General features: G+C 40.0%; 1 protein-coding gene across 5 annotated transcripts in view; it reads right to left on the bottom strand.

Moving 5' to 3' along the window:
* Positions 1 to 27609, bottom strand: part of LOC136828815 (centrosomal protein of 135 kDa-like) — a 317906-nt gene that overhangs the window by 151945 nt on the left and 138352 nt on the right. For all 5 annotated transcript variants that reach the window (XM_067087050.1, XM_067087047.1, XM_067087051.1 and 2 more), the window contains 3 exons: positions 10627 to 10753; positions 9935 to 10102; positions 8905 to 9001 (listed from right to left, as the gene is read on the bottom strand). In XM_067087050.1, the coding sequence (XP_066943151.1) occupies positions 8905 to 9001; positions 9935 to 10102; positions 10627 to 10753 (392 nt within the window). The remainder of the gene's footprint in view (positions 1 to 8904; positions 9002 to 9934; positions 10103 to 10626; positions 10754 to 27609) is intronic.

The following is a 27609-nucleotide window of genomic DNA, read 5'->3' as shown; positions in this document are numbered from 1 at the left end:
AGTAGGCTTGTTAGCTTCCTTCCCTTTGCCCTGGGTGGGGAGCTCAGGTTGAGGGAGTTTTGTTGCTGTTTTCCTCCGGGATCGTTTTTCGGTGGGCAGAGTGAGCCCTTGGTTCTCTTCCTCCAATTGGGGGGAATCGAGTTCTTAGGATGTGTTTCCTCTAGGCTAGTCGCCCCCTTGCCTGCCATTCTCGATCCCGGCTGGTTCTCGGCTCAAAATTTCTCTCCCAGTTGCTTCCCCCTTCCCTTTTACACTCCTCGTCCTAGCCTATACTAAGGTTAGGTCCATATTAGGCTTCGCCTAGGTAGGAGTCGGGCTTCGGGTTGGTTGCTTCCAGTCATATTGCCCCTCCAAGATTCATGGTCTGGGAGGTATGGTGCAGTTGAGCGGGTGAGCTTCTCCCCGTCTCCTGTTCCTTCCTGGTAGCCTACTCCTCCTACCTACCTCCCCCTCCTCCTCTCCAGCCTTGCTCTACTCGTGCGGGTGACGCTAGATGGCGTTTTCTCCGAGTTCAGGGACTTCTCTTGTTGGTTGAGGGATTCGCTCCCTCCCATATTGTTCCTAGCATCGCTGTATTGGGGTTGGTGGTTTGTTTACTCGAACGTGTTCGAGTCACTGTTCGTCTCCTCGTCGGTTTACGTTGACACGGTATATATATATATTGCTTCACCCTATGTTATGATCATATGAGCATTTTACCCGTCTCGTTCTCCGGCGGGGAAGTAAGGGCGGAAGGTTTTTTCATATAGGGGAACGGATCCCTCCGTCCTCTTCAGTTCTTACCATCACTTGTTATTGTTTTTATTTTTAGATAAGTCTGTTATCTACAGGAGTACTCTCCTTTATTCATTATATATATAAATTCGTGAGTCCGGTCCTATACCAGGGGTCTTCGCCGTTATTTTACTGGCAGCCCTTATGGTTAGTTCCTGGTCTCTCTCCCCTTCATTCCCCGGAGTACTCCGGGGTCTGGAATCCTACCTTCCACTCTGTGTAATTTAGAGCTTTTTGGCCCAGTTTATGATAGGGAGTTCTTCTCCGCCGGAGTATTCCGGTTGCGGTTGAATTTCCCGGCCTCGCCAGCTTTAGTTTGCTTAGGGTGGGAGGTTCATGTACGTTTCTTCTTACAGACTGTTCGCTGTGAGGAGCCGGGGTGCACCGCCTCCCTCCAACAACCCTACGGTCACGTAGTTTGTCGGACCCACGCTGGTTGTGCGGTCCGCCTGGATGACCTGATTGTTTGGCACCCTGATGGTTGTGAGGTTTGCTTTGCTCTCTGCACAACTGTCCAGGATGAGTTGGTAAGTGACAGTCTTTACATTACTCTTGCTTTTTGCTCCTCATATTGTATATTATACATTGTCTATGAGGTTCCCGGAATGGTTTTCGTCCTTAGCTAATTGTTGGTTTTCTTACAGGCGGACGAAACTTCCAAGAAGTCTGCCTTGAATCCCTCCGGGCCTGGGTGGCTGGGTTTGGAAGGAACGTTCCGTCGGGAAGCCCTACGTCCTCGACGCTAGGTTGAGGACTTACTCACCCCGGCGCACGGGTGGCGGCAGCAGTGCCTGAAGATGTGGCCACCCCTATCATCCAGCAGATCCGGGATGAGACCCAGCCACCCCCAAGCGGATATCCTCTACGCTGAGGTCTCGGAGGATGTTGCCGCCATTAATCTGGACCTAGAACCAATGGCTGTAGAGCAGGACCAGGTGGTAAGTGGTGAGGTAGGTGAGGTTGTTGGGGCGGGCCCCCCTTTATTTGACTCCCCTGCTTCATCTGTTTCTTCCTTTACAGGCTTTGTGAAGTCTTCCTCCTTGGGTGATAGAGCTCCATCTGCTATCCCCAAGTTGAAGTTGAAGACTTCATGGAAGGCGAAGGGCTTCAAGTCCTCGTCTTCCAAGAAGGCATTGCCCTTCCCCCCGTCGAAGGCTAAGGTCTCAGGACCTGTAGCCTCCGGGAGCAAGTCTGGTTCCTCCAGCAAAGGCGCGAGTAAGAGGGCTGCAAAACCAAGCCCTCCTCGCCAACCTGCTTTCGATGCAGAGGCCTTTGCTAACCAACTTTATAAACGTTTTACGGAGGACCTGGATTCAAGATTTAGTGAAATTTCGGAGAAGCTGGCCAGTCATGATAACATACTGGCGGGAATGGCTCACCCACCCCCAGCCGAACCACAGTATGTTATCCCCGACACTGCGGACCTCCCGCCGTTCGATGTCGGAAACCCTTGGCGGTTCGCTCTCCGGGCCATCCAACATGATGGCAAGCTGACTCTTGATGGTCTTGGCACGAGACGGTTGGAGGGTGGAGTTCTTCCCCCGATCTCCTGCCCCCTTACCCAGGCTTCGTGAGACTCACGGAGGAAGCCTGGATTAGGTCAGACAAGGTTCCTAGGGAGACTGTCATCGTCCCTAGGGACCAAGCTCAGTCGGCTCTCCTGCGCACTCTGACGGAGTGGCAGGCAGATAACACGAAGTTGACTCCTTTCAAGGGGAACTTCACCATGTTCACCCTGGGAGTCGACCTTCCCACTCCTTGCTTGGACAAAGTCGCTCTGGCTACGGCCCGAGCGTGCTTTGAGGGCATTCCGGTACCTCAGCTAAGGGAGACAGACCCTACTTCCCTGGTATTCCCAGGAAGTAACGAGTTCTGGACAGACGCCCCGTCCACTTTCACGGTCGGGAAGCTGGACCCCTTCTGCGCCTCCACGCATTTAGCGAGCAGCTCCCAAGCTGCGGAAGCTCTTTTGAAAGCGGAGTTTGATGCTCGGGTTAAGTTAGCCCGGTCGTTGAACTCCGTATGCCTTACTGAAGCTACTGCCGTCTCCTGCTCGGACGAGCCCTTCTTTCAGGTTTTGGCGAAGTCCTTGCTGGCAGGTTTCCAGTCTGACTTATCTGAATTCATCATGGCCAGACTGGAATGTAGGAAGTTCATCTTCGCCGATGCAACTATCCGTCACGAGCCCAACAAGCTCGTGAAAAGCTCGATCTGGGGACCTAACCTCTTCCCGGAAGAGGAGGTCACAAGTGTTATGGCCGAGGCTACACGGGCCAACCAAAGTCTTCGTTCTCGCTGGGGTATTTCAGCCTACAAGCGTAAGACCCCAGAATCGGCCGGCCCCCAATCGAGAGGAGGCAAACGCTTCAGGAGGCATAAGAGGCCTCACCACCAGGCGGTAGTCCAAGCCGTCCCGGTCTCGGCAGTGGCACAGCCTTCCACTTCAAAGGCTCACCCCCAACAGTACGTGCTGGTCCAACCAGCTGCACCCTCATATGTGGCCTCACCAGCATACAACCCCACATATGAAGGCCGTGGTTATTTTCACGGCCTTAACAGGGTTGCAAGGGGAGGAAGGGGCAAAGCCCCTCATAGAGGAAAGCCCAATACCACCCCAAGGGGAAGACCTGGACGTGGTAGGGGGAATAAACCCGCTCCCTCCCACTGAGAGAACACAGGTAGGCGGTCGCCTGTTTTGGTTCAGGGACCAATGGACCTTCAGCCCTTGGGCACACAGCATTGTGTCCAAAGGCCTAGGATGGAGCTGGATCAAAACCCTCCTCCTCTAACCAGGTTTTACCAGCCACCGACACCAATCCTAAAGGATTATGTGACAGAATTGCTCAACAAACGAGCAATAAAGAAAGTAAGGCACCTAAAGTTTCAAGGCAGGTTATTCACTGTTCCCAAAAAGACTCCGATCAGCAAAGAGTGATCCTGGATCTGTCGCGTCTAAATCTCTACATAAAATGCGACAAGTTTCGCATGCTTACGGTAGCTCAGGTACGGACTCTACTTCGCGTGGAGCCGTCACCACCTCTATCGATCTTTCAGACGCTTATTATCACGTCCCAGTTGCGCGGAACTTCTCTCAGTTCCTCGGTTTCAGACTCGGGAATCAAGCCTACTCCTTCAGGGTCATGCCATTCGGTCTGAACATTGCGCCCAGGATATTCACAAAGCTGGCGGACACGGTAGTACAGCAACTCCGGTCTCAAGGGATATCCCTAGCAGCATATTTGGACGATTGGATAATTTGGGCACCAACAGTTCCGGAGTGTCAGAAAGCCACGTCCATAGTCATCAGTTTCCTGGAGTCGCTAGGTTTCCAACTGAACAGAGAGAAGTCCCGCCTGACTCCGAGTCCCGGTTTCAGTGGTTGGGTCTCCAATGGGATCTGTCATCTCACACGCTGTCCCTTCCGCCTCCCAAGAGGAAAGAGATAGCATCTCTCACCAGGAGATTCCTCAAAATCCATCAGCATCCCGCCGGTCCCAAGAAAGGGTCCTTGGGTCTCTTCAGTTTGCCTCAGTGACAAACCTGCTATTAAAAGCGAAGTTAAAAGACATAAACAGAGTGTGGCGGAGTCGAGCCAATGTCAAGCTCAGAGACAAGGTCTCCTCTATCCCTCAAATCTTAAAGACAAGGTTGCGACCGTGGGCCTCGGTCAAAGGCTTGTCCAATACAGTTCCGCTTCAATTTCCCCTCCGGCACTAGTAGTTCACACAGACGCTTCCTTAAGCGGCTGGGGGATATTCACCAAAACAAAAGTACAAGGAACGTGGTCCACAATGTTTCAGCAGTTCCATATAAACACCCTGGAAGCTATGGCGGTATTTCTAACTCTGAAGAAAATCCGCCCCAACCGGATTCATATCAGGTTGGTATTGGACAGCGCAGTGGTAGTTCATTGCATCAACAGGGCGGCTCCAAATCAGGCCGAGTAAACCAAGTAATGGTTGCTATCTTCTCCCTGGCGAACAAGCACGGCTGGCACCTGTCAGCCACCCACCTAGCGGGTGCGGAACGTGGTGGCGGATTCCCTGTCCAGGAATGCTCCGTTGGAGACGGAGTGGTCCCTGGACGTGGAATCTTTCAAGTGGATTTGCCGCCAGGTTCCGGGCCTCCAAGTGGATCTGTTCGCAACGGAGAGCAACTTCAAACTCCCTGTTATGTGGCTCCCAACCTGGACCCTCAGGCGTTCGCCATAGACGCAATGACAGTAGATTGGAACAATTGGGAGAAGATTTATCTTTTCCCCCCAATAAACTTACTGCTGAAAGTTTTACACAAACTCAGGACATTCAAAGGTCAATTAGCCCTAGTAGCTCCCTATTGGCCGAAGAGCAATTGGTTCCCTCTTCTTCAGGAACTGGGATTGGAGTCTCTGGATCCCCAAGCCCATTCTGACTCAGACAGTACAAACCAAGACTGTGTCAGCTTCCTCAAGAATTCAGAATGCCCTAGTTTTATGGACTTTATAAAATTCGCAGCTCAAAAAGGAGCGAACATTGACCCTGTCAACACTCTGTTTTTAGAATCAGATAAAAGAGATTCTACTATTAGACAATATGATTCAGCAGTCAAAAAATTAGCCTCCTTCCTAAAAGCATCTGAAGCCAAAATCATGACAGCTAATTTAGGAGTTTCCTTCTTTAGATCATTGTTTGAGAAAGGCCTAGCTCCGGCCACTATTACCACAATCAAGTCAGCATTAAAGAAAGTATTTCTTTACGGCTTTAAAATCGACCTCACAGATTCCTACTTTTCATCTATCCCCAGAGCATGCGCTCGTCTGAGACCAGTATCACGCCCACAGTCTGTTACGTGGTTTCTCAATGACGTCCTTAAGTTAGCATCAGAGATGGATAACTTTCATTGCTCTTATCAGGATCTGTTAAGGAAGACTTTATTCTTGATTAGCTTGGCTTCAGGTGCTAGAATCTCAGAGCTATCGGCTCTCACTAGAGGTGATAATTATGTGAACTTCCTCCCATCTGGAGAGGTCCTCCTTTCCCCTGACCCTAGATTTTTAGCTAAGAACGAAGACCCACAGGACAGGTGGTCTCCTTGGAAGGTGGTGCCCTTCCTCAAGACCAGTCTTTATGTCCAGTTTATACACTTAAATCTTACCTTTTAAGAACTCCACAGAGTAAGTCGGGTCCTCTTTTTATCAGGGAGAAAGGTGGTACTCTTTCACTAAATGCTATAAGACAACAAATTTTATATTTCATTAAACAGGCCAACCCAGATTCAATCCCCAAGGTTCATGATATTCGAGCAGTTGCCACTTCCATTAATTACTTTCATAATATGGACTTTTCGGAGTTATCTAAATTTTACGGGTTGAAATCACCTCTAGTGTTTAAACGCCACTATTTAAAAAACTCGAAGCCCTGAAATTTTCTACCATAGCTGTGGGAAGTGTCATCTCCCCACCTTAATTAATCATATCCTTGTCCTTTCCTTTCCCCCGCCCGCCTGCCTCATTTACTTTTCTGCTTATTCTCCTGGTTGATTATACCTCACTGCCTGGCTCCTCATATTGTTGTTTCTTGTACCTGTTGATGGAAAAAGCGTAATCTGAAATGCCATGATTGTTTCTCTTGTGGGGTACTGGACAGTTTTATTTGGTTCCATGTACCCCAGATGAATGTATATATTAATGTTGATTGATTTTGTCTCTTACGTGTTTAGCCTAAGTTTACGTGTATAGTATTAAGGTTATATTTGCAGTTATTTTGTGCGCTTTTCATGTTTCACTTTGCTTTAAGTAATTTTAAGGTTTTGGGGCTTTTTCTCCGTCGTGCCGGGAACCTGCCCATGTTTCATAGTATTAAGCTCTTTAATGTGCCTTAGATTTAATATGCCTTAGTCTTAGTGTTCTTGCTACACGGAAGAGATTGCTTAATTAAAATTATTCTGGTAAAACTTTTGCCTTTTCTTCAGATTATCCCTCCATTTCTTTTTCCTAGTAGTTGCAGCCTTGGCATGATTCTCTATCACGATTTCACCGGCTGACACGGGACTGGACTCAGAAAAGGGATTTTGACAGAGGAAAAATCTATTTCTGAGGAAGGTCCCGTGTCACCCGTGACCCTCCCTGAATTACCTAGTACTCTCCCCTCCCTCTTGCACATGCCAAGTCTGGGGTTAGTGCTAGCATGGAATGAGGTAGGTGGCGCTGGTGTCGCCGTCCTGGCGGGTGTTTGGTGTGGGGGCTGTAACGGCTCACCGCTCTGTTCGGGATTTTGATAAGGAGAGATCTTTCGAGTAGGTTTCCGTGGTAGTGGTAATTCACTCACCCCTTCTTATACCGACGCCTTCCTAGAAGACGCTCGACTGGGGGTAGTAACCCCAGCTTTCCTGAAAGCTCTTTTTCTCTGGTATATCTAGCAAGGTTATACCTAGAAATTCGTGCTGTAATGGAATTTCACCGGTGACACGGGACCTTTCTCAGAAATAGATTTTTCCTCTGTCAAAATCCCTTTTTACTTTAAATACCATTATCACTTGTTGTTAGGTCACTCAAACAGAAGTAACTGCTAACAAGACAATGAGAAGAAACTTGAGATGTCAGTTTGTTAGAAGCAATATGGGCAGAATACTGCTTACCTTATCAACCTGTTTCTCTTTAGATTACACAATTGTCATTGCACTTATAAAAAATACAATACAACAAATTAGGAAATTTTGACAATTTTTTTACAGTAACACAAACTCACTTACATAAATAGTGGTGGTCAACATGGCATATTCACCCATTGTTGCCACATCTGTGTGAGAGGGGGGGGAATGGAATGACTGAAGTAATCATTGTAGACAGGAGAAAGAGCCCTCCTGCCTTGAGTCAATTTAAACTCTGTCACAGCGTCAACAGGCACTGCTTTGGCCAAGACAAACTATGACAGAATTCTTTGATGTTAGTGGTCTGTCTCATAGAGCTCCTGGCAGGACCATAAAGGTAACTCCTTTAATGACTAACAGCAGCTACAAAAAATACATTTTCCTATGTCAAAACTTGTTTGTTACGAATTACATGGCATCTTACCTCAAGGGAAAATGATTTCTAAAAACAGGATTACCGTAGATTCAATATTTTGATATCATCCCTTACCAGAAACAATCTCTGGACTTTTACCAAATAATTCTGTTTTTCTGCAAACAAACCTGAGCTGCTCTGTTCAACTTTTACCTATTAAAAAACATTACTACTTGACTCCATTCTCCTATTCAACACTAAGCCTCTCTTGTAACTCTTATAATAATACAATTCCTTCAGGATTCTCTAGAACAGGTTTACAGCTTGTCATCCCTTCTGCCTAACTGCTAGTTTCTGTAAGTACACTTACTCACTTGAAAAAAAATAATCACACAAACCCTTCAGACTACCATCCTAATGCTACAACCTCTGGTATTACCATAGTTTCCTAACCATTACTAACCAGTACTTTCTGAAACCCCTCCAGTCTTACTTATTTTTTCCTGATCATGAGTTTAGGTTACACAAAGAGAAAATTACATGAAACCTTTTCTTACCTTACTGATGCTCAGTCATCATTTCTGTGGGCCTTCAAGAAATTACTGTTGTCACTAATGACATCTCGAATTTTTCTCTTTTATCCACATTTCAAGTACCTGGATTATTAAAAAATTGCTACATACACTTGTCAATGTGATGATTGTTAAATCTGATTCTAAAAACTTCAGTATTCTGCTTCTACATCCTGGTTAAACAAGCTACACAATATACTGTCCCTAACCATATGTCTGTAGTACTGTTTAATCATTTACCTCTTTTCCATGCTCTTTACCTCTGTTGTAAGGTTATCTTATGGTCTCTTACCTGTGTACCATTTCTTTCGAACTAGAGAAGACACTCTCTAATTACACAAAACAACATGTACCACATCACTTCATAGATATACTTTGTGCAGATCAGTCTCTTGTGGTACAGAAACAACCCTCTGAATTCTCTCCTTGTTTGTACTTTCACTGATTCCTTTAATATTTGTCCCCAAAGACAAAGATACATTCCATCTTCCAACGATAGGCCGCAAACAAAAAGTACATTGTGGATAACATCAGATTCCATACAATAATGTATATACAGTGTGCATATATTCTTACTTTGAACACTTGTTACAGGAAGACATGATTTTCTCTGGAAGATGAGATGTGATTTCTAAACGCTGGCGATGGAAAGGAATCTGTTTCTTCCGCCCACCTACAAACAAAGCAAGACATAAGAAACTAAGCACAATTATGGCAAGAATGAAGAGCACAAGATTCTATTTTATTTGCAGGAGGGCTACATTAAAAGCTTCAATGCCTGCGAATGTTACTGAATGACTGACATATATAATTTCACTGTCAACCCTCAATGCAATACCATATTAAAGAATAAAACACATAAATACATACATACATACATACATACATACATATATATATATATATATATATTGAATAGGTATACCTCATATAAAGTTAGTAATGGGCTCCAACATATACAACTCAAGTACAAAACACTTAATTTGAATTAATTGCATTAAAAAATGACCTAGAACCCTATAAACACCTCACAATGTCATTAGTAGTGCCATCACATTGAAACACAAAACCTTTAAATAAGTCAATATTTTTGTATATTTTTCATTAAAAGCATACATTTTCCCTTAAGTACAGAATAACTAAAACCGTTCACCAAAAAATGATCCTAGGCACCTTATAAGCAACCAATAATGAATCTTATAACATTGATGACTATCATAAACTTGAGCAAAATAAGGCAAATCAACTTTTAGTCCTATTTCCTATTATTTAAGGAAAACTGTTGCTAAGATGAAAATGACTTAAGGTGAGATATGACTGTGTGTATATACAGTATACAAGGTTTCTATGCATGATAGATAATATGAATTTCTTTAAGCCATTTACCCAACATACATGACCAAGAATGTGTTCTATGTACGAGTAGCTATGAATAACTTAAATTTGCATATTCAGGATGAGAATGTGCCAAAGCTAGTGGGATTTTACAAAAAGAAAATCCAATGTACAAAAATACAGACAAAATTTCCATTTCCTTATGCATTTACCAGACTGGTCATCGGGCAGTTAACTCTAGTTAATCACAAAAGAACATCATTCATCTTACCAGGAGTGCTGACAACAGCTTTTAGGTTCTTTTCCTGCAGTTGTAGGATTTTCTCTGTCTTTTTCCTGGACTCTGACTCCAGATCCTCTATCTTCCTCTGATACTCTCCTACTATAAACCGAAGGTCTTGATTCTCCTCCTCTAGCTTCTGTAATACATTCTGCAGCTCTGAAATGTATAGTGAAACACAGCTACACATGAACACATCAAAACAAACTACTGTAAGCTTCAATAAAAATCATGACATTCATAATGTGTGTGAGCAATTATCTGCAAAATGAACTAGTTCAGAAATCAAAAATTTGAAGAAAATTTATGAAAAAAAAATGGCATGTGAAAGAAACCATTTTCAAATCGAGAGAATTCATTTTCTGAAGAATTATCATTTCCTAATAAAAACTATTACATTTAATACACTTTGGTATCAGCGAATGATAACTCTCTCTCAAGCAAAGCCTTCCTTTTGATGTGCTTTACAGAAAATGATTACCTTAAGATTCAAGAATAAATTATGAAGACAATAAGAAAGACTCATTTATTTTGTAAATACAGACACCAGCACACAAAGGGATAAAAAGTATGTGCAGCTGATAAATATGAGATGATTTTTAAGGATTATGAGCTAAGAGTCCCCTACTGGCATGAAGCCAACATAATCTTACAACAAGGGTATGCACAAGGAGTAAAAGTACCTTTAGCATGCTTCTCATTCTGCTCCCTGAGATTGATGTTCTCCATGTGAAGAGTGTTAAGCTGGGTCAGGAGGCGACCATTCTCCTCCTGGTAGGGCACCACACTGGCTGAAGCATCATCACATTTCTGTTGGAAAACAACTTGCTACAACCGCTGACAATAACGACAAGGTCAGTTTTCTACCTGAGGTGTACTGAAGGTAAAGTAAAAAATGCTAATACTAAAAAAGGTGGATAATATAATTCAGTTATTATTATATCTCCACATTAATTATGAAGTTACAATGATATTGTACATATTCATCATTTCCTTTTTTATTCTCCAGACTTTGACTTTGAATAACTCAGACTCCACATTAATTATGGAGCAAAACTGATATTGCACATACTCATAATTTTCTTCTTATTCACAAGACTTTGGCCCTGAATAACTTAAACAGTTCCAAATTGAATTTCAAATTTGGCAAGACAATACAATAGGGGTATGCCGTGGAAGAAAATTTCCCACCTGACATCTTCGGCCACTTCTAAGAGACAAATAAATACTACAGCCATGCAAAAGCCTTGGAATTGATAGTTTTCAGTTCCTTAAATCAATATACGAAATAAATTTTCACAGGAATTTTCTGTCAAATTTTGGTAGGTCTGCGTATGAAAAAAAGGTAAAATTTTTCAGCATTTCAACTTCAGTTCTGTGTGACACAAAAACAAAGATGTTTTATTTATGCAATCTGACAATGAAGATTGAGTCGCAGAATGAAATAAAAAGATATTTTAAGATGATCAAATTTTACCAAAATTTTCTGTCAAATTTCTGAGTTGATCAAATTTTACAAGAATTTCCTGTCAAATTTCTATTTTGACATCAGTGATGCTGATATGGGGAACAAAGCCATATTCACCACAGAAGAACTGCAGGACCTTGAGAGGGAGCGGCAACAGATATCAACTGAGGAACTGTCTTCTGGGAAGAGGGGAGGGAGGTTGTACCTAATTCATTAAAATAAAAGAAATGTGGAAAATGGGGGAGAAGTGTAGTTCTGTAAAAAAAAAATACCTCCCTAACAAAGCTGTAACAAACTGTGTCATCACCCCGCTGAATGATAGTGCTATCTCTCGCTTTGGGAACATTTCAAAATGCAGGCAAAAACAACATCACCGGTCAAGATTTCAGCGAGAAAGAAACACAGTGAATCGAAAGAAGAGAGCAGCATAAAGAGACAGAAAAGAGAAACAGCCCAAAAAGCACAGTTGCTTGCCAGTTTTATAGAAGGGGACTTCCGATAACATCTCTCTTCCTCATCACCTGCTACATACGCCATCAACACTCCCAATTACACATAAAATGAGAAAAAATCTGCATTGATTTCATCTATTTACTTTACGTATTTTGTATATTTTCTGCATGCTAATCTGGTTGTTAAATTGGAGTTAAAATGCTTGTGTTTGTTAGATATTTGGGGGTCTGGAACTCATTAATTCAGTTCCCACATTTCTTATTTGGCTTTATACATATTTATCTGTGTTTGTGTTACCAATAATTTGCATAACCAATAATTTCATAAAACTCCTAAGCTTTACGAAGTTCATGCAAACATCATTTCATATAATCCCAAAAATTCCTAATTTCTGTAATTACTGGTGCAGCACATATAAAGGACAAGGGAATTTCCATAATAACTACGGTAGTGCAGAACATGTCAGTATTTATCTAAATGCTACTGTCGTATGTAGAGATTCATGAAAAGTTACTGTTGAATGCCTTTACCTTACAATTAATAAAAAATAACTAAAAAATCAGCCTTTTCACAAGTATTACTTTTGGAGGAATGTGAGGTTCATTTTAGTTTTGCTTTAAAACATCTATATCAGTTTTTCTGGCATTGCTTTGGACCACCACAGTTGCTCACTGAGCAATAACCACAGCATGATAAAACATTCTTTTTTCATTTAACTTCTTGCTCTGTCCGTAGATGCTTTTAATTTTCTGAAAAGAAAACTATTGTGCCAGCTTTGTCTGTCAGTCCGCACTTTTTCTGTCCGCCCTCAGATCTTAAAAACTACTGAGGCTAGAGGGCTGCAAATTGGTATGTTGATCATCAACCCTCCAATCATCAAACATACCAAATTGCAGCCCTCTAGCTTCAGTAGTTTTTATTTTATTTAAGGTTAAAGTTAGCCACAATTATTCTTCTGGTACCACTATGGGTACCAACAACACAGTCCACCACAGGACCATGGGGCTGAGTTCATGGGCTGCGGCTAAGAGTTTCATGGGCCATGGCTGAAAGTTTCATACAACATTATACTCTATACAGAAAACTCGATTGCATCAAAGAAAATTCGGCACATTTTTTTTTTGTTTTTTCTTTAGTACACTTCTTTCTCTGCCTACAGACTGCATTGTTCTTTGATTAACTTCTTGCTCTGCCTGCAGATGTATCCTTCTTTGGTTAACCTCTTTCTCTGTCTCCAGAATGCATCCTTCTTTGGTTAACCTCTTGCTCTGCCTGTGGATGCCTCTTTCTTTGGTTAACCTCTTGCTCTGCCTGTACATGCATCTTTCTCTGGTTAACCTCTTGCTCTGCCTGTAGATGCATCTTTCTCTGGTTAACCTCTTGCTGTGTCTGTAGGTGCATCTTTCTCTGGTTAACCTCTTGCTCTGCCTGTAGATGCATCTTTCTCTGGTTAACCTCTTTTCTCTGCCTGTAGATGCATCTTTCTCTTGTTAACCTCTTGTTGTGTCTGTAGATGCATCTTTCTCTGGTTAACCTCTTGCTTTGCCTACAAATGCATCTTTCTCCTGGTTAACCTCTTGTTCTGCCTGTGGATGCATCTTTCTCTGGTTAACCTCTTGCTCTGCCTATAGATGCATCTTTCTCTGGTTAACCTCTGGCTCTGCGGCTGACCTCTTGCTCTGCCTGTACATGCATCTTTCTCTGGTTAACCTCTGGCTCTGCCTGTAGATGCATCTTTCTCTGGTTAACCCCTTGCTCTGCCTGTAGAGGCATCTTTCTCTGGTTAACCTCTTGCTCTGCCTGTAGATGCATCTTTCTCTGGTTAACCTCTGGCTCTGCCTGTAGATGCATCTTTCTCTGGTTAACCTCTTGCTCTGCCTATAGATGCATCTTTCTCTGGTTAACCTCTGGCTCTGTGGCTGACCTCTTTCTCTGCCTGTACATGCATCTTTCTCTGGTTAACCTCTGGCTCTGCCTGTAGATGCATCTTTCTCTGGTTAACCTCTTGCTCTGCCTGTAGAGGCATCTTTCTCTGGTTAACCTCTGGCTCTGCCTGTAGATGCATCTTTCTCTGGTTAACCTCTTGCTCTGCCTGTAGATGCATCTTTCTCTGGTTAACCTCTTGTTCTGCCTGTAGATGCATCTTTCTCTGGTTAACCTCTTTTCTCTGCCTGTAAATGCATCTTTTTCTTGTTAACCTCTTGTTGTGTCTGTAGATGCATCTTTTTCTGGTTAACATCTTGCTCTGCCTACAGATGCATCTTTCTCTGGTTAACCTCTTGCTCTGCCTGTGGATACATCTTTCTCTGGTTAACCTCTTGCTCTGCCTATAGATGCATCTTTCTCTGGTTAACCTCTGGCTCTGTGGCTGACCTCTTTCTCTGCCTGTACATGCATCTTTCTCTGGTTAACCTCTGGCTCTGCCTGTAGATGCATCTTTCTCTGGTTAACCTCTTGCTCTGCCTGTAGAGGCATCTTTCTCTGGTTAACCTCTGGCTCTGCCTGTAGATGCATCTTTCTCTGGTTAACCTCTTGCTCTGCCTGTAGATGCATCTTTCTCTGGTTAACCTCTGGCTCTGCCTGTAGATGCAACTTTCTTTGGTTAACCTCTTGCTCTGCCTGTAGAGGCATCTTTCTCTGGTTAACCTCTTGCTCTGCCTGTACATGCATCTTTCTCTGGTTAACTTCTTGCTCTACCTGTAGATGGATCTTTCTCTGGTTAACATTTTGCTCTGTCTGTAGATGCATCTTTCCCTGGTTAACCTCTTTCTCTGCCTATAGATGCATCTTTCTTTGGCTGACCTCTTGCTCTGCCTGTAGATGCATTTTTCTCTGATTAACCTCTTGCTCTGCTTGTAGATGCATCTTTCTCTGGTTAACCTCTTGCTCTGTCTGTAGATGCATCTTTCTCTGGTTAACCTCTTGCTCTGCCTATAGATGCATCTTTCTTTGGCTAACCTCTTGCTCTGCCTGTACATGCATCTTTCTCTGATTAACCTCTTGCTCTGCTTGTAGATGCAGCTTTCTCTGGTTAACCTCTTGCTCTGTCTGTAGATGCATCTTTTTCTGGTTAACTCTTTCTCTGCCTATAGATGCATCTTTCTTTGGCTGACCTCTTGCTCTGCCTGTAGATGCATCTTTCTCTGATTAACCTCTTGCTCTGCTTGTAGATGCATCTTTCTCTGGTTAACCTCTTGCTCTGTCTGTAGATGCATCTTTTTCTGGTTAACCTCTTGCTCTGCCTATAGATGCATCTTTCTTTGGCTGACCTCTTGCTCTGCCTGTACATGCATCTTTCTCTGGTTAACCTCTTGCTCTGCCTGTGGATGCATCTTTCTCTGGTTAACCTCTTGCTCAGAATGTATATGCACCTTTCTTTGGTTAACCTCTTTCTTTCCCTGTAGATGCATCTTTCTTTGGGTAACCTCTTGCTTTGCCTGTAGATGCATCTTTCACTGCTTATAGACTCATCTTTCTCAGTTCATCTCAGTTCTGCTGGCATATGTCTTCTTTAGTCACCTCTTGCTCTGCCAATAGACTGACTTGCTTGTTCTGACTGTAGATACATCTTTTATTGGTTTAACTTTTGCTCTTTCGGTAAATATTTCTTTTCTTGGTCCACCCCCAACACCATCTCCTTATGTCTCTTTATACATACATATATTCATATACATATATATATATATATATATATATATATATATATATATATATATATATATATATATATATATATATATATATATATATAAAATTATGCACAAAAATATCAGAATAAAAGTAGAATGATTTCTACCACCTAATAAGATAAACGTGTGAGTCTGCAAGTATGTGCGCATGAGAGAGAGAGAGAGAGAGAGAGAGAGAGAGAGAGAGAGAGAGAGAGAGAGAGAGAGAGAGAGAGAGAGAGAGAAGCCTTTTATACCTATTACGCTAAAAAAAACAATACAACAAAAAGAGAGAGAGAAAAAAAAAGAGGACCTTGGCCAAATGACTTACCGGGATTGACGTCAGACAAACACGCCCTGATGTTTCCTAAGAAGCTCACGTGGATAAGGCCAATAAACAATCCGCTCCCAGTCAGATTATATGAAAATCACTGCCAGGAAAATTAGCAAATTTCACTCCGGAGAAAAAATTATGTAAAAAACCGTGCAGATGAAAGGGAAGCGGGAAAGATAACGGCAATGGGTTCACGTTTTCACAGTGAGAATGAATTCGAGGGCTATGTGCTACTGATACAATTATGTTACAAAGAAAAGGTCATTTATTACCAATAATATTAACAAAAAGAGCCTCATAACGCCAATAATACCAAAGAATTAAATAGTTACTACCACTAACTAGTACTATTACCAGGTGGGGTACATAAGAAAAAGAACAGATATGCGTGTAGCTACAGGGTAATGAAACGATTGGGAACGGAGTTTGGCGTGAATGATGTTAGCTGATTATACAGTATCATTCAATGATAGTTTTACTACTACTACTGCTATTACTACTACTAAATATAACATTCATCGAAGCTATGCTTTGTAATTGGTTGAGGAAAGTCCAAAAGGAGAAAGGATTACGCGGAAGCCCAACACTGCCATCATGATTTGAACAAATTTGAATCTAAAATTTACAAGGAAGATTTTGCGTACGTTTTTGTCATACCCATACTTCTTCCGCTATTTTTTTTTTATTTCCATTTTGTAGGAGTGTGTCCTCCAATTAAGCTTGACTGGAATCCCCTTTAACTAAGTTTCACTGAAACTGATTCAATGGTACTGCAGAAGCTGAAAACAGGAATTTAAGCCAGACACAAATGCAGAAGGATATTGAAAAAGTAAGACAAGAAAAGCTAACGCTTTTTCAACTCAGATGAGCTAATTACCAAAGGCACCTCATGGAACATTAATTTTGGTCAATTCCTGCCTAATCTTACAACTTAAGGTTATCTAACGGAATCAAGTCTAAATTCATGCACTCAAGTATCTTTGTGACGACACATTCCTTCTATTAGCTTCATCAAAACAATGGCAGCAGCATAAATCTGTAACAGGCCATACAGACATCTAAACCCATATTTTCACAAGTATCATTACTATTACATATGGAAATAGGTCACACGAGAAAATCAACAGGAACCTAAAGGAACGTCTTTAACAGACAAAGCGTGTCTCGACACAATCAACCACGAAGCAATTTTCGTCCCAGACTCTCTTCCTGGGTCATACAGCACGATCCAGGATCCTTCCGATAATCCCTTCTTAAGCGGTGAAGATGAACACGTACATAACAGAATCCAACCACACAGGAAGCTTTAGCAAAGAAAATAAAAACATGGCATTGGCGTTAATGTAGCTTTTTTTTGGCTGATAACAGACCCGCGTTCTTTAGAGAGAGAAAGAGAGAGAGAGAGAGAATCATAGGATGAGGAAACACGAAAGGTGAATAGATTCCGGATTTTAAAGTAACTGGCGATTAAGGGGATTAGAAAGGCCACTTTCTTTCTCCTTGTTACATATCACAAAAACCACTTTTCATTTTCTACCTCGTTTTCAGGAAACGGTTTTGCATATATTTTACTTATCTAATCTAATTACCACGCCAAGAATGAGCACGCTCTTTGGGCTTTACTATAAAATATCTTTAACACAAACATATATGGTATACATTACCACAAACATACTCTGTGCTCCAAACATTAACAAAAATATTTTTCTACCGTATACACCAAGACAAATATACGGTGATACACAGTTACACCTTTCGATAATTTTCTATCGTAAGGTGAGACTCGTTCTTCTTTAATCAATATGGCTTCTGGTCTGGATATGCTATAATATAATTACTAAGGTATTCAAAATAAATCACTCCTGACCTTTGCCTCTTCTCTTTTCTTTTCAAACTTTTTTTTTATACACAGACACACACAGTACTGCTCCAGCCCGTCCTTAAATAAGTGACTGCTCCAACGATTCAAATTACCGCCTTGTTTATTTAGCTTCCAATTTTCTGTCGCTGCGAAGATGACTCAACTCTTTTTACTTTCTAGGTTCAATTTGAATCTACTCAAGACAAAATATCGTGGAACCTTCTTCCCTATCTATATCAGGGGATTTTTCTTCACTGGGTCTTTTCTAAGTCTCTAGACGTAATGTTATATATGTAACATCCCAAAGTGAATTCCCAGTCAGTAATAACACGGAAAAACTGTAATTTAAGAGATGGTAAAACGGGCATGTAGTGAAAAAAACGAAGAGAAAAATATTATAATAAAAGACATTTATTTAACAAAGACCAAGTAATTCCGGACCAAACCAACCACATACACGAATGAGAGTTCAAAACGGTTCGAGGAAATCTGTCTGGCATAAATCTTCCACGCAAGCCATGGTAATCGGAAGGTGTACGGATGGCAGTAGAAGTGTGTAAAAAAGGCAAGAGAAAGGTGTCAGGACGGTAATGGAAAGTTTTCCGGGCAATCTCTTGTTGCACGGGTGGCAATCGAAAGGAGTACGTAGGGTGTTGTTCAAGTGAAACCAAGACCATCGAAAGTCGTACGGACTCCTTAAAGCCTATCACAGAAATCATCCCCAGATCTTCCCGCGACGATGACAGATCGATACAAATGACGCTCAAAATAGTTCTCGGTCTCTGGCGACTTTGCTGCAGCTGTCGTTGCCCTGTCACGTTTAACATTTAAAATCTTGTGGACGTCATAATGTCTCTCCCATCACGGCAGGAAATCGTCATTCAAACACATGGGGACCCACTAATTTTGCCGGAGAAATTAACCCCCCACCTCCGAGGAATTATATATAAGACCGGGGTAATTACTGAACAAGTAAAAAATACGCCGAAGTTTTTCCTGCTCAATCGAGTTTTCTGTACAGCCGCTACAGCGTATAATCAAGGCCACCGAAAGTGTATCTATCTTTCGGTGGTCTCGGTATAATGCTGTATGAGCCGCGGCCCATGAAGTTTTAACCAAGGCCCGGTGGTGCCCTGTCGTATCTCGTTGCCAGACGCACGATTATGGCTAACTTTAACCTTAGAATAAAAACTACTGAGGATAGAGGACTGCAATTTGGTATGTTTGATGATTGGAGGGTGGGTGATCAACGTACCAATTTGCAGCCCTCTAGCCTCATAGCTTCTAAGATCTGAGGGCTGACAGAAAAAGTGCGGACGGACAGACAAAACCGGCACAACAGTTTTCTTTTACAGAAAACTAAAAAGGATTCGACAAGCAACATTTTTTCGACATAACTGTTTCTGACAAGAAGGAAAGTGGGTGACATCAGAACGCCAACCCTCCCCCCCCCCCTGTCACTCTCTCTCTCTCTCTCTCTCTCTTGTGGAGCTTAAACACGACCAAGGCACCGATTAAAGGTCATTTTTAAAGTCACAGTGAAGGACCTGTACATCTCCGCCCAATTTATGACCACGCAATTACCCGGCCAGTAATTAAGAGTCGGGTCCTACTAACACTCAGGTGCAGCACATGTTTGGAAAATTGGGTCAATATAGAGCTTTACCTACGATAAATTCAAATTTATTTTCATAATAATTATTATGAAACACTAAGTCTACAGCCCCTCGCCACTATAGCGAAAACCTACACTGATTCCTCAAGAGTAATTCTCAAGCACTGGAAAATAATTTACCATTACCGTCGCTTTTCATATAAAAATACTACGCTAGGCACTGAGCATGCACATGTGAAGGAATATAACTTAACGAAAGATGATATGACAGATATTATCTACTATGTAATTCACAATTTACCGCTTAATTCACTACTTCCATTAGGCAAGTTAAGTTTTCAATATAGGACCGCCATTATTCTGTAAAAATCATGGCTAATGCATAAAACACGGAGAGAGAGAGAGAGAGAGAGAGAGAGAGAGAGAGAGAGAGAGAGAGAGAGAGAGAGAGAGAGCGAGCTTAGGGATGAACGGGACTATTACTTGTTACCTTCAGGCGCCACACTAGACTAAGAATAGTGGCTTGTCACTACAAAAGAAAAATCAAGCACAAAAAACAAATACACTCAAATGACGGATATCTGAGCAAGAGACAGGCGTCTTTTTTTTTATTATTTTTCTAATGCTATCCCTCGGCCTCCCTCTCATTTGGAGGCTCTGTCATTTTCGTGTTTCATACCGGAGGGCGGGATCGATCGTCCAAACCAGCGTGTCAAGCACCCGTTCGGGGTAAGAGTTTCACAGTGACCTAAACTTTTATTTCCTGCAAATAGAATTGGTGATCATAACCTTACGGACGGTTACCCTCGTGAGACAGCAGTCGAAACTTCCTTGATTCAAAAGTTCTTTTTTTTTTATAAAATAAAATCAAATAAAAACGGTAACCATTGTATTGTAGGCAGCTGTAATAGCAGTCACATTCGACATCCCCAAGTATTGTCACGTCAAAGTCTAGCATCAACTCAGTTAACTGTTCATGCAATTTTCCCTTGACGGGTATAGAGACAAAAATAAATTTAATGCGCCCTCTTCTTTTATCTGCACTTCCATCTCGTCTTTCTTTACTTTCTTTTCGTCTCTCTGTCTTTCTCGTCTGGATGACCAGATCTTTTCTTGCTTTGACCCACATAATGCCACCAGTCATTTCAAAAAATAAAAAGAAAAAGAAAGTAATCTTGGTATTTTTAGCTTTGACGAAAATTAGGCCAAATTATCAAATAATAGTCACAGTCACGATCACATTCCGACGAGAGAGATTCATGAATGAAGTCCACTCCAATTCTGAGTCGAAGGTGGGTGAAGGGTGAAAGATACGCGATGGCGTAATATTGATTGCCTTTTTTTTCTCTAATATCTTTAATCCAACTCTGTTTCGCAGTAAATCAGTCCTATTATAGTTATAGCTGTGAAACAGTGGTCTTGTTAAAATAATAATAATAACAGTTGACAACATCCTCTTACATCAAAGCTACCTCAGCGAATTCATCTACTAACGCACATCAATTTTCCTGACGATTCTACTCTTCGAGACAAAGTTTAAACATAAGATGTCTAATAATCAACCGTGAGGTTACAGATAGAACCGGGAGTTTTGTCTTTTAATTGTAGATATTATAACGATCATTACAGGGCGTTAACGTCTCATCCTATCGTGGTAGGGCATGAGCACAGAACTTACAGAGGACGCGTTTCTATAACCAATTTTACCAGTGATTGCATACACTGGCAACAAGAATTCTGAATTCGACAGCACCTCATAAGAGGAGGCACCTGGTGAACCAAGCTATTCGGATATCCATCCAACCCTCAGGAGGTCAAAACGGCTGCAACAGAGAATTCCCGACATTCAAGTCAAACACTAACAGTCGAGAAGATACATTCAGCTCTACTGCCTTCTAGTAGTGCTTAAAATTGGCCCACACCCATTAAGCACGATGTCTTCTTTGAAGGACCATTTTAATATACTTAGTATAATTATACAGTATAAAACATCCAGAGACTTCGAGACGTGTGAGATGTTTGTTGAGATATAATTTTAAAATGAAACAGTATAACATCCCCCTTGTAATTCCTAAATGTTTCATACAGTTAAAAGTAAAAATTCCTGATAACTATTGGAAAGCTCATATTTAATCTCTGTCCCGAAAAAAGTGAGTCATCAGAAAAATGTTAAAATAAATAAAAATCATTTCCAATGTAGCCGAAATTATGCTCAATGACACTTGCGTGAAAGAGGTCCTCCTTCCTACGAACAATATTAAATCAATAATGACCAAGGGGAAATATCGAGGCTGAAGCTCTCTCTCTCTCTCTCTCTCTCTCTCTCTCTCTCTCTCTCTCTCTCTCTCTCTCTCTCTCTCTCTCTCTTAATCAAGAGCTAATACTGATAATTGCAAGCGTGAAAAATCACGTCAATAAGTCTGACGTCTAAACCCGACTGCTAAATATTCAGGCTATATAACACTGATTAATGCTGGCAATTAATGATAACTAAATGTCCGATTTAATTATTTTCATCTCCTAATCTCACATGAAGGGATTAAATACAATCGTAATACCCAGAGTTTTTTTTTTTAACAATTATGGCAGAGACTTCCAAAGAAAGTCAGGCATGCACAGCGAACATTAACATCGCATGAGGTTAATCCTCTATGTCTTGATCAATGTGAAAAATCCATATGGATTTTACAATCTATTTTCGTCTTTTCACTGTTTTTGCCCTAACAAAAAGTCTTACTTTTTATGGCTAAGATAATAGGCATCTGAAATTATAGTTCATTACTGTACAGGTTTCAATAGGAAAAAGTGAAATATGTGGAACCAAATGACCCATGTTTCTGAGAGAGAGAGAGAGAGAGAGAGAGAGAGAGAGAGAGAGAGAGAGAGAGAGAGAGAGAGAGAGAGAAAATCGTTGTAATGAGTTAATACTTGGTGCATGTCCTATCAACGAAACCTACTGCACGATAGCTACCGCTATTTGGTGTTTACAGAATACACCTGTACTGTGTGAAAAAAAAAAAAAAAAACATGAGCTTCAGCAACTATTTCCCTCTTTATAAGATGACAAAATTCGCCACGTAACTAAATCCAGTTTTTTTTTTTTTTTCAAAACTTCGTTTCCAACTGTCAGATCCTTGGAGAAATCTGACAGAAAATTGGGACCAAATCAATAGCTTTTCAAACCGGAACACTTGATTATTAAAGATGAAACTGCATATTGATAAGAAACCTTTACATTGACAACCACAATCAGCATAATATCTATCATTCTCTAACGATAAAACACCGAAAGAATTCTGGACCAATTACCAATATTTATGAGCAGACTACGGCCGATAGCAATTATCCGACTCTTACATCATGTAAGACGATAATTAATCGCAGGTAATATTATCCTACTAAATATCATGCACGACATTAATTAATCACCCGGTATTCTATTCTACTAATTACAGAGATTAAGTTCTACAATCTCCTCTAAAATAACAGAACGAAAAAAAAACAGGAAAATTAGACGGCAAAGAAGCAAACACAGACCCCCCCAACAGGGGAAAAACTTAGGAGAGGACGGGAGAAACTTCAATTATGAAAATGAACCGCATTATTAGCCCTTTTTATTAGATGTACAGTAAGCGTACGTCTAATAAAAAGGAACAGAATATAAACTGCATTCCATGATGAATTTTACTTTATGTGGTTATATTATATATATATATATATATATATATATATATATATATATATATATATATATATATATATATATATATATATATATATATATATATATATATATATATATATATATCTATATTATCTGTATTATCATCATTATGTATTCTGTTGACTGCCATTTGCACGGTACATATCTTAGGAAATTACTTCTTATTTTTCCTCTATGTAATCCTTGGAAATGTTAGCTTCCAAACTAGGTACAGCTAAGTCTTTTGAATTCATTATCCGGCGGCTAACGATTCTTTTGTTTATTGCAGTTATTAAGTGGTTAATTGTAATTATTGTTCCTATATCCGTTCTTTATTTGTTTTTAGTAATGCTTTTGTTTAATTTTACTTTTGAATTGTTTATTGACTTCGTAAATCTACCTTGCGCTTCTTGAAGTGTTAGCCTCATCTCAAACGGTTTGACTTATATTTTCACATACACTAATCTGTTTACCATTTACATGCCGTATCTCCACATTCTCACTCTTTCAATCTTTTCCACTCTGAAGTTATGAAGCAAACAATGTACAAAAAAACATCCTTTTTTATTTGCATTTAACATCATTTCACTTCAGTAAAGGAGATTTGGTTCAACAGCCCCGCCATACGTACATACCTTAGTTTTCACAGACACCATTCTTTCTTCCAAATTTCTGACCTAATGCTTCTCTCTTCCCACCTTTAACATATATCACATTCACTCTCAAATACTGCTTATATTCTTTCAAAATCCAAATGAATAATCCGTGGTTCATTTTCATGGTTTCCATTTAATCTCAAACTTATTTTTGCTCATATTCACTTTCAACTTTCTCCCTTTAAAAAAATTTTACTCTCACTAGTCGGTAGAGTATTGTCTCACTATCTCCAATCAACATTGCGTTACACACATTACCCACTCCAGGCTCATTTAATCTCACTTTGGACACCATTCCTTTCATTCTGTGTGCACGCATATGTGTGTATGTATGTAAATAAATAAATATATATATTGTATGTATATATATATATATATATATATATATATATATATATATATATATATTATATAATATGTGTATATGTAACCGAGAAGTCTCAGTCTATCGCTGTTTGTAAACAGCCCATAATTTGAATCCTTGCTAGCACAGAAGCAATTAGTTCATCTTGAGTGTAAGTTATTCCCGATATATATAGTGGATTTGATATTAAACGTTATTTGTGGCATGATATTAGAGATGACACAACATGTCTGTGTTAAATGTCTGTAATATAACAGAAATTATATATATATATATATATATATATATATATATATATATATATATATATATATATATATATATATATACACACATATATATATATATATATATACATATATATATATACACACTATATATATATATATATATATATATATATATATATATATATATATATATATAACTTTATCACTTACACAATTATCTGTGCATTAATACAATTACTAGGACTTCATTGAAACTGGATGGTATCTAGCGGAGATTTTTATTCAATAAAAATGACAAGCCTTCACTAACAGTTCTCATTGTCAAGTATCCATTGAATTACCGGACACGTAGTCCAACCGTATTTAAAGGAGGGGGGGGGGGATTTGGTTGAACCCCTGTTCCTGCAATTATCCTCCGTCCTCTGTGTGGCCCTGCCTTCGTGACCTTGACCTTCCTCTGCCCGCGGTTCTTTCAAGGTATAAATTTTCCATCTGGTTTCTTGTGTATTTGCGTTTCTTTTCTATTGTAGAATATACGATTTTTCTTGAAAGGCTGTCTTCAAACCCATTTCCGGTGTTGCCTGCCATATTATTGTTTGCGCATGTTACGAAGGCATTGTCTACAATTAGTCAGAACGTTTTTTGTTGGTGTTCTTGTAAAAAATATTCATATTTTCCCAGTCTATTTTGTGGTCTTTTTCCCAACAGTGCTTGCCGACTGCCGACGTCTGATTATAGTATCTTATGTTTTGTAAGTGTTGTTTGCCTCGTTCTTTGCAGGATTTGCCGCTTTCTCCGAAGTAACGCTCTTCACAGTCTAGACACGCTGCCATGTATACCCACCTCTTACCTCTTCCCCACCTCTACCAACTTTTTGTTTCTAACTATTTTATTCCTAATGGTGTTTCTATAACTACCTATCAATTTGAAATTATCTACCTTCTTGTTGATGGTTGTGATAGTGTTATTGACCCGGGCCAGTAATTATTTTCTTCCCTTTCCAATGTTCCTTTTCTGTCCCTTCCCTCTCCCCAAAATAGTTTTTCCTTGCCTTAATGTGTGCCCGTGCCCACCAATACTTAGGGTATCCTAATCTCCTAAAACTTTCCCTCAGGTATTCCAGTTCTTCATCCAAGAATTCGGGACTGCAAATCCTCTTAGCCCTGATGGCTAATCCCTGTCATTAGCCCCATTTTAGTCTCTTTCCTATAATTGGAGTACATATGTATGTGTGAACTGGTGTGTGTCTTCTTCCTGTGTACCTTAAATTTTAAACTACCCCCTTCCCTCTTTACCAGTAGGTCCAAGAAAGGGATTTCTCCCTCCTTCTCTTCTTCTAATGTGAACTTGATTAGTCCTGGAAAGCTTGTAATTTTTATTGAATAAATATCTCCGCTAGATACTATCCAGTTTCAATGACGTCCTGTTAGTAAATATATATATATATATATATATATATATATATATATATATATATATATATATATATATATATATATACAGTATACTTATTTTATATATATATATATATATATATATATAAAATCAAAATATATATATACACATATGTATATATTTTATATACATATATAAATTTCCCTGATATATACATATATATATATATATATATATATACATATTATATGTATATTATATATATATATTATATGTATATATTGGGAAATTTATATCATATATCATGCAAAAGTTAACAGAAAAATTAAATCCGTGTTCAGAATATTCGTGTACACTAATTCCATTACCACCGATGTTCTTTATTATCACGGAACCTACTAGAGTAATGAAAATTATAAAATGCAAAAATTGCATATGAAACCACCTTTCCTTACATGATACAGCTAAAATTACTAACATATTAGGAATTCTTAAAGAATAAAACCATTCTCTCTCTCTCTCTCTCTCTCTCTCTCTCTCTCTCTCTCTCTCTCTCTCTCTCTCTCTCTCTCTCTCTCCTGCTTTCGTGTCCACATCTCGTTGCGATGACTTACTAACTTTCATTTTTCACTTAAAATTGTCGATCATGCAAGTGTGATGGATGAAATATAATTCTAATAATATACAATCATCCAGTAGCCTACTTCTCCCTGGCATGCGCTCAACGACTTTTTTTTTTTATAATTTCCATTCTTTCACATGACGCAAGCAATGAAATACTAAACTTACAAGAATCTTCGCTGTATTTCAGTTTGGGCATTCACAAAAAAAAACCGTTAAGTTAAAAAAACACAAACTTCAATTATTCTATCCAAGTTCGGGTATCATTAAATAAAAGGTAAATCGATGTATTACAAATCAACCTAAAAATTCACTGCTAAGTAACAACAGATAAAGAAGTGTAAACACATCATCCTTACAGCAGAAAGTCCTGTAATCGTTTATGTAAGAGAGAGAGAGAGAGAGAGAGAGAGAGAGAGAGAGAGAGAGAGAGAGAGAGAGAGAGAGAGAGAGAGAGAGAGTGAGATGAAAATTCATTAAATTTACTACTTTCAGGGAACGCGTCTACATAAAAAGTTGGTTGCTGAACCACTTTGGAGTATGTAGGGTTATAGGTGGGAATTCAGGAATAACTCTTATTAATCCTATAAAATCAATCAAGACACTGAATATTTCCAATATTCACTAAGGAAGTACAGCATGAATTATCAAAAGGGGACTGATAAACTACAAAGGAATGAGATGACCATATATACGTATATAAAACTCTACGGTCACAATGCGTGAATACGACGCCGCTAATCCGACACCTTTTAAATTGATTTCTCTGATTAGGCTAATATAGGGAATGAAATATTTCATCTAATATCACGAACCTTTTGTATAATGAAAAAAAAGAGTAAAAGAAGAGCCGAGGTTTCTTCGGTACAATCGAAGTTTCTGTACAGCGTATAATCAAGGCCATCGAAAACAGATCAATCTTTCGGTGGTCTTGGTATAATGCTGTATGAGCCGCGGCCCATGAAACTTTAACCATGGTCCGGTGGTGGCCTGTCCTATATCGTTGTCAGACGCACAGTTACAGTTAACTTTAATCTTAAATAAAATAAAAACTACTGAGGCTAGAAAGCTGCAATTTGGTATGTTTGATGACTGGAGGGTGGATGATCAACATACCAATTTCCAGCCCTCTAGCCTCAGTAGCTTTTAAGATCCGAGGGCGGACAGACAAAGCCGGCACCATAGTTTTCTTTTACAGCAAACTAAAAAACTGGCTTAATGAAACCTACTGTGGCTCCAGGAAAACCGTCACTCATCTTTCGTGAATATTTTCATTAGTTTTCCTTTTCTTTCTCTAC

Source organism: Macrobrachium rosenbergii, chromosome 43 (genome assembly GCF_040412425.1).
Source record: "Macrobrachium rosenbergii isolate ZJJX-2024 chromosome 43, ASM4041242v1, whole genome shotgun sequence".
In the NCBI taxonomy this organism is placed as follows: domain Eukaryota; kingdom Metazoa; phylum Arthropoda; class Malacostraca; order Decapoda; family Palaemonidae; genus Macrobrachium; species Macrobrachium rosenbergii.
Note: the sequence above shows the minus strand (reverse complement) of the source record. Positions and strands in the feature narration are given on the sequence as shown.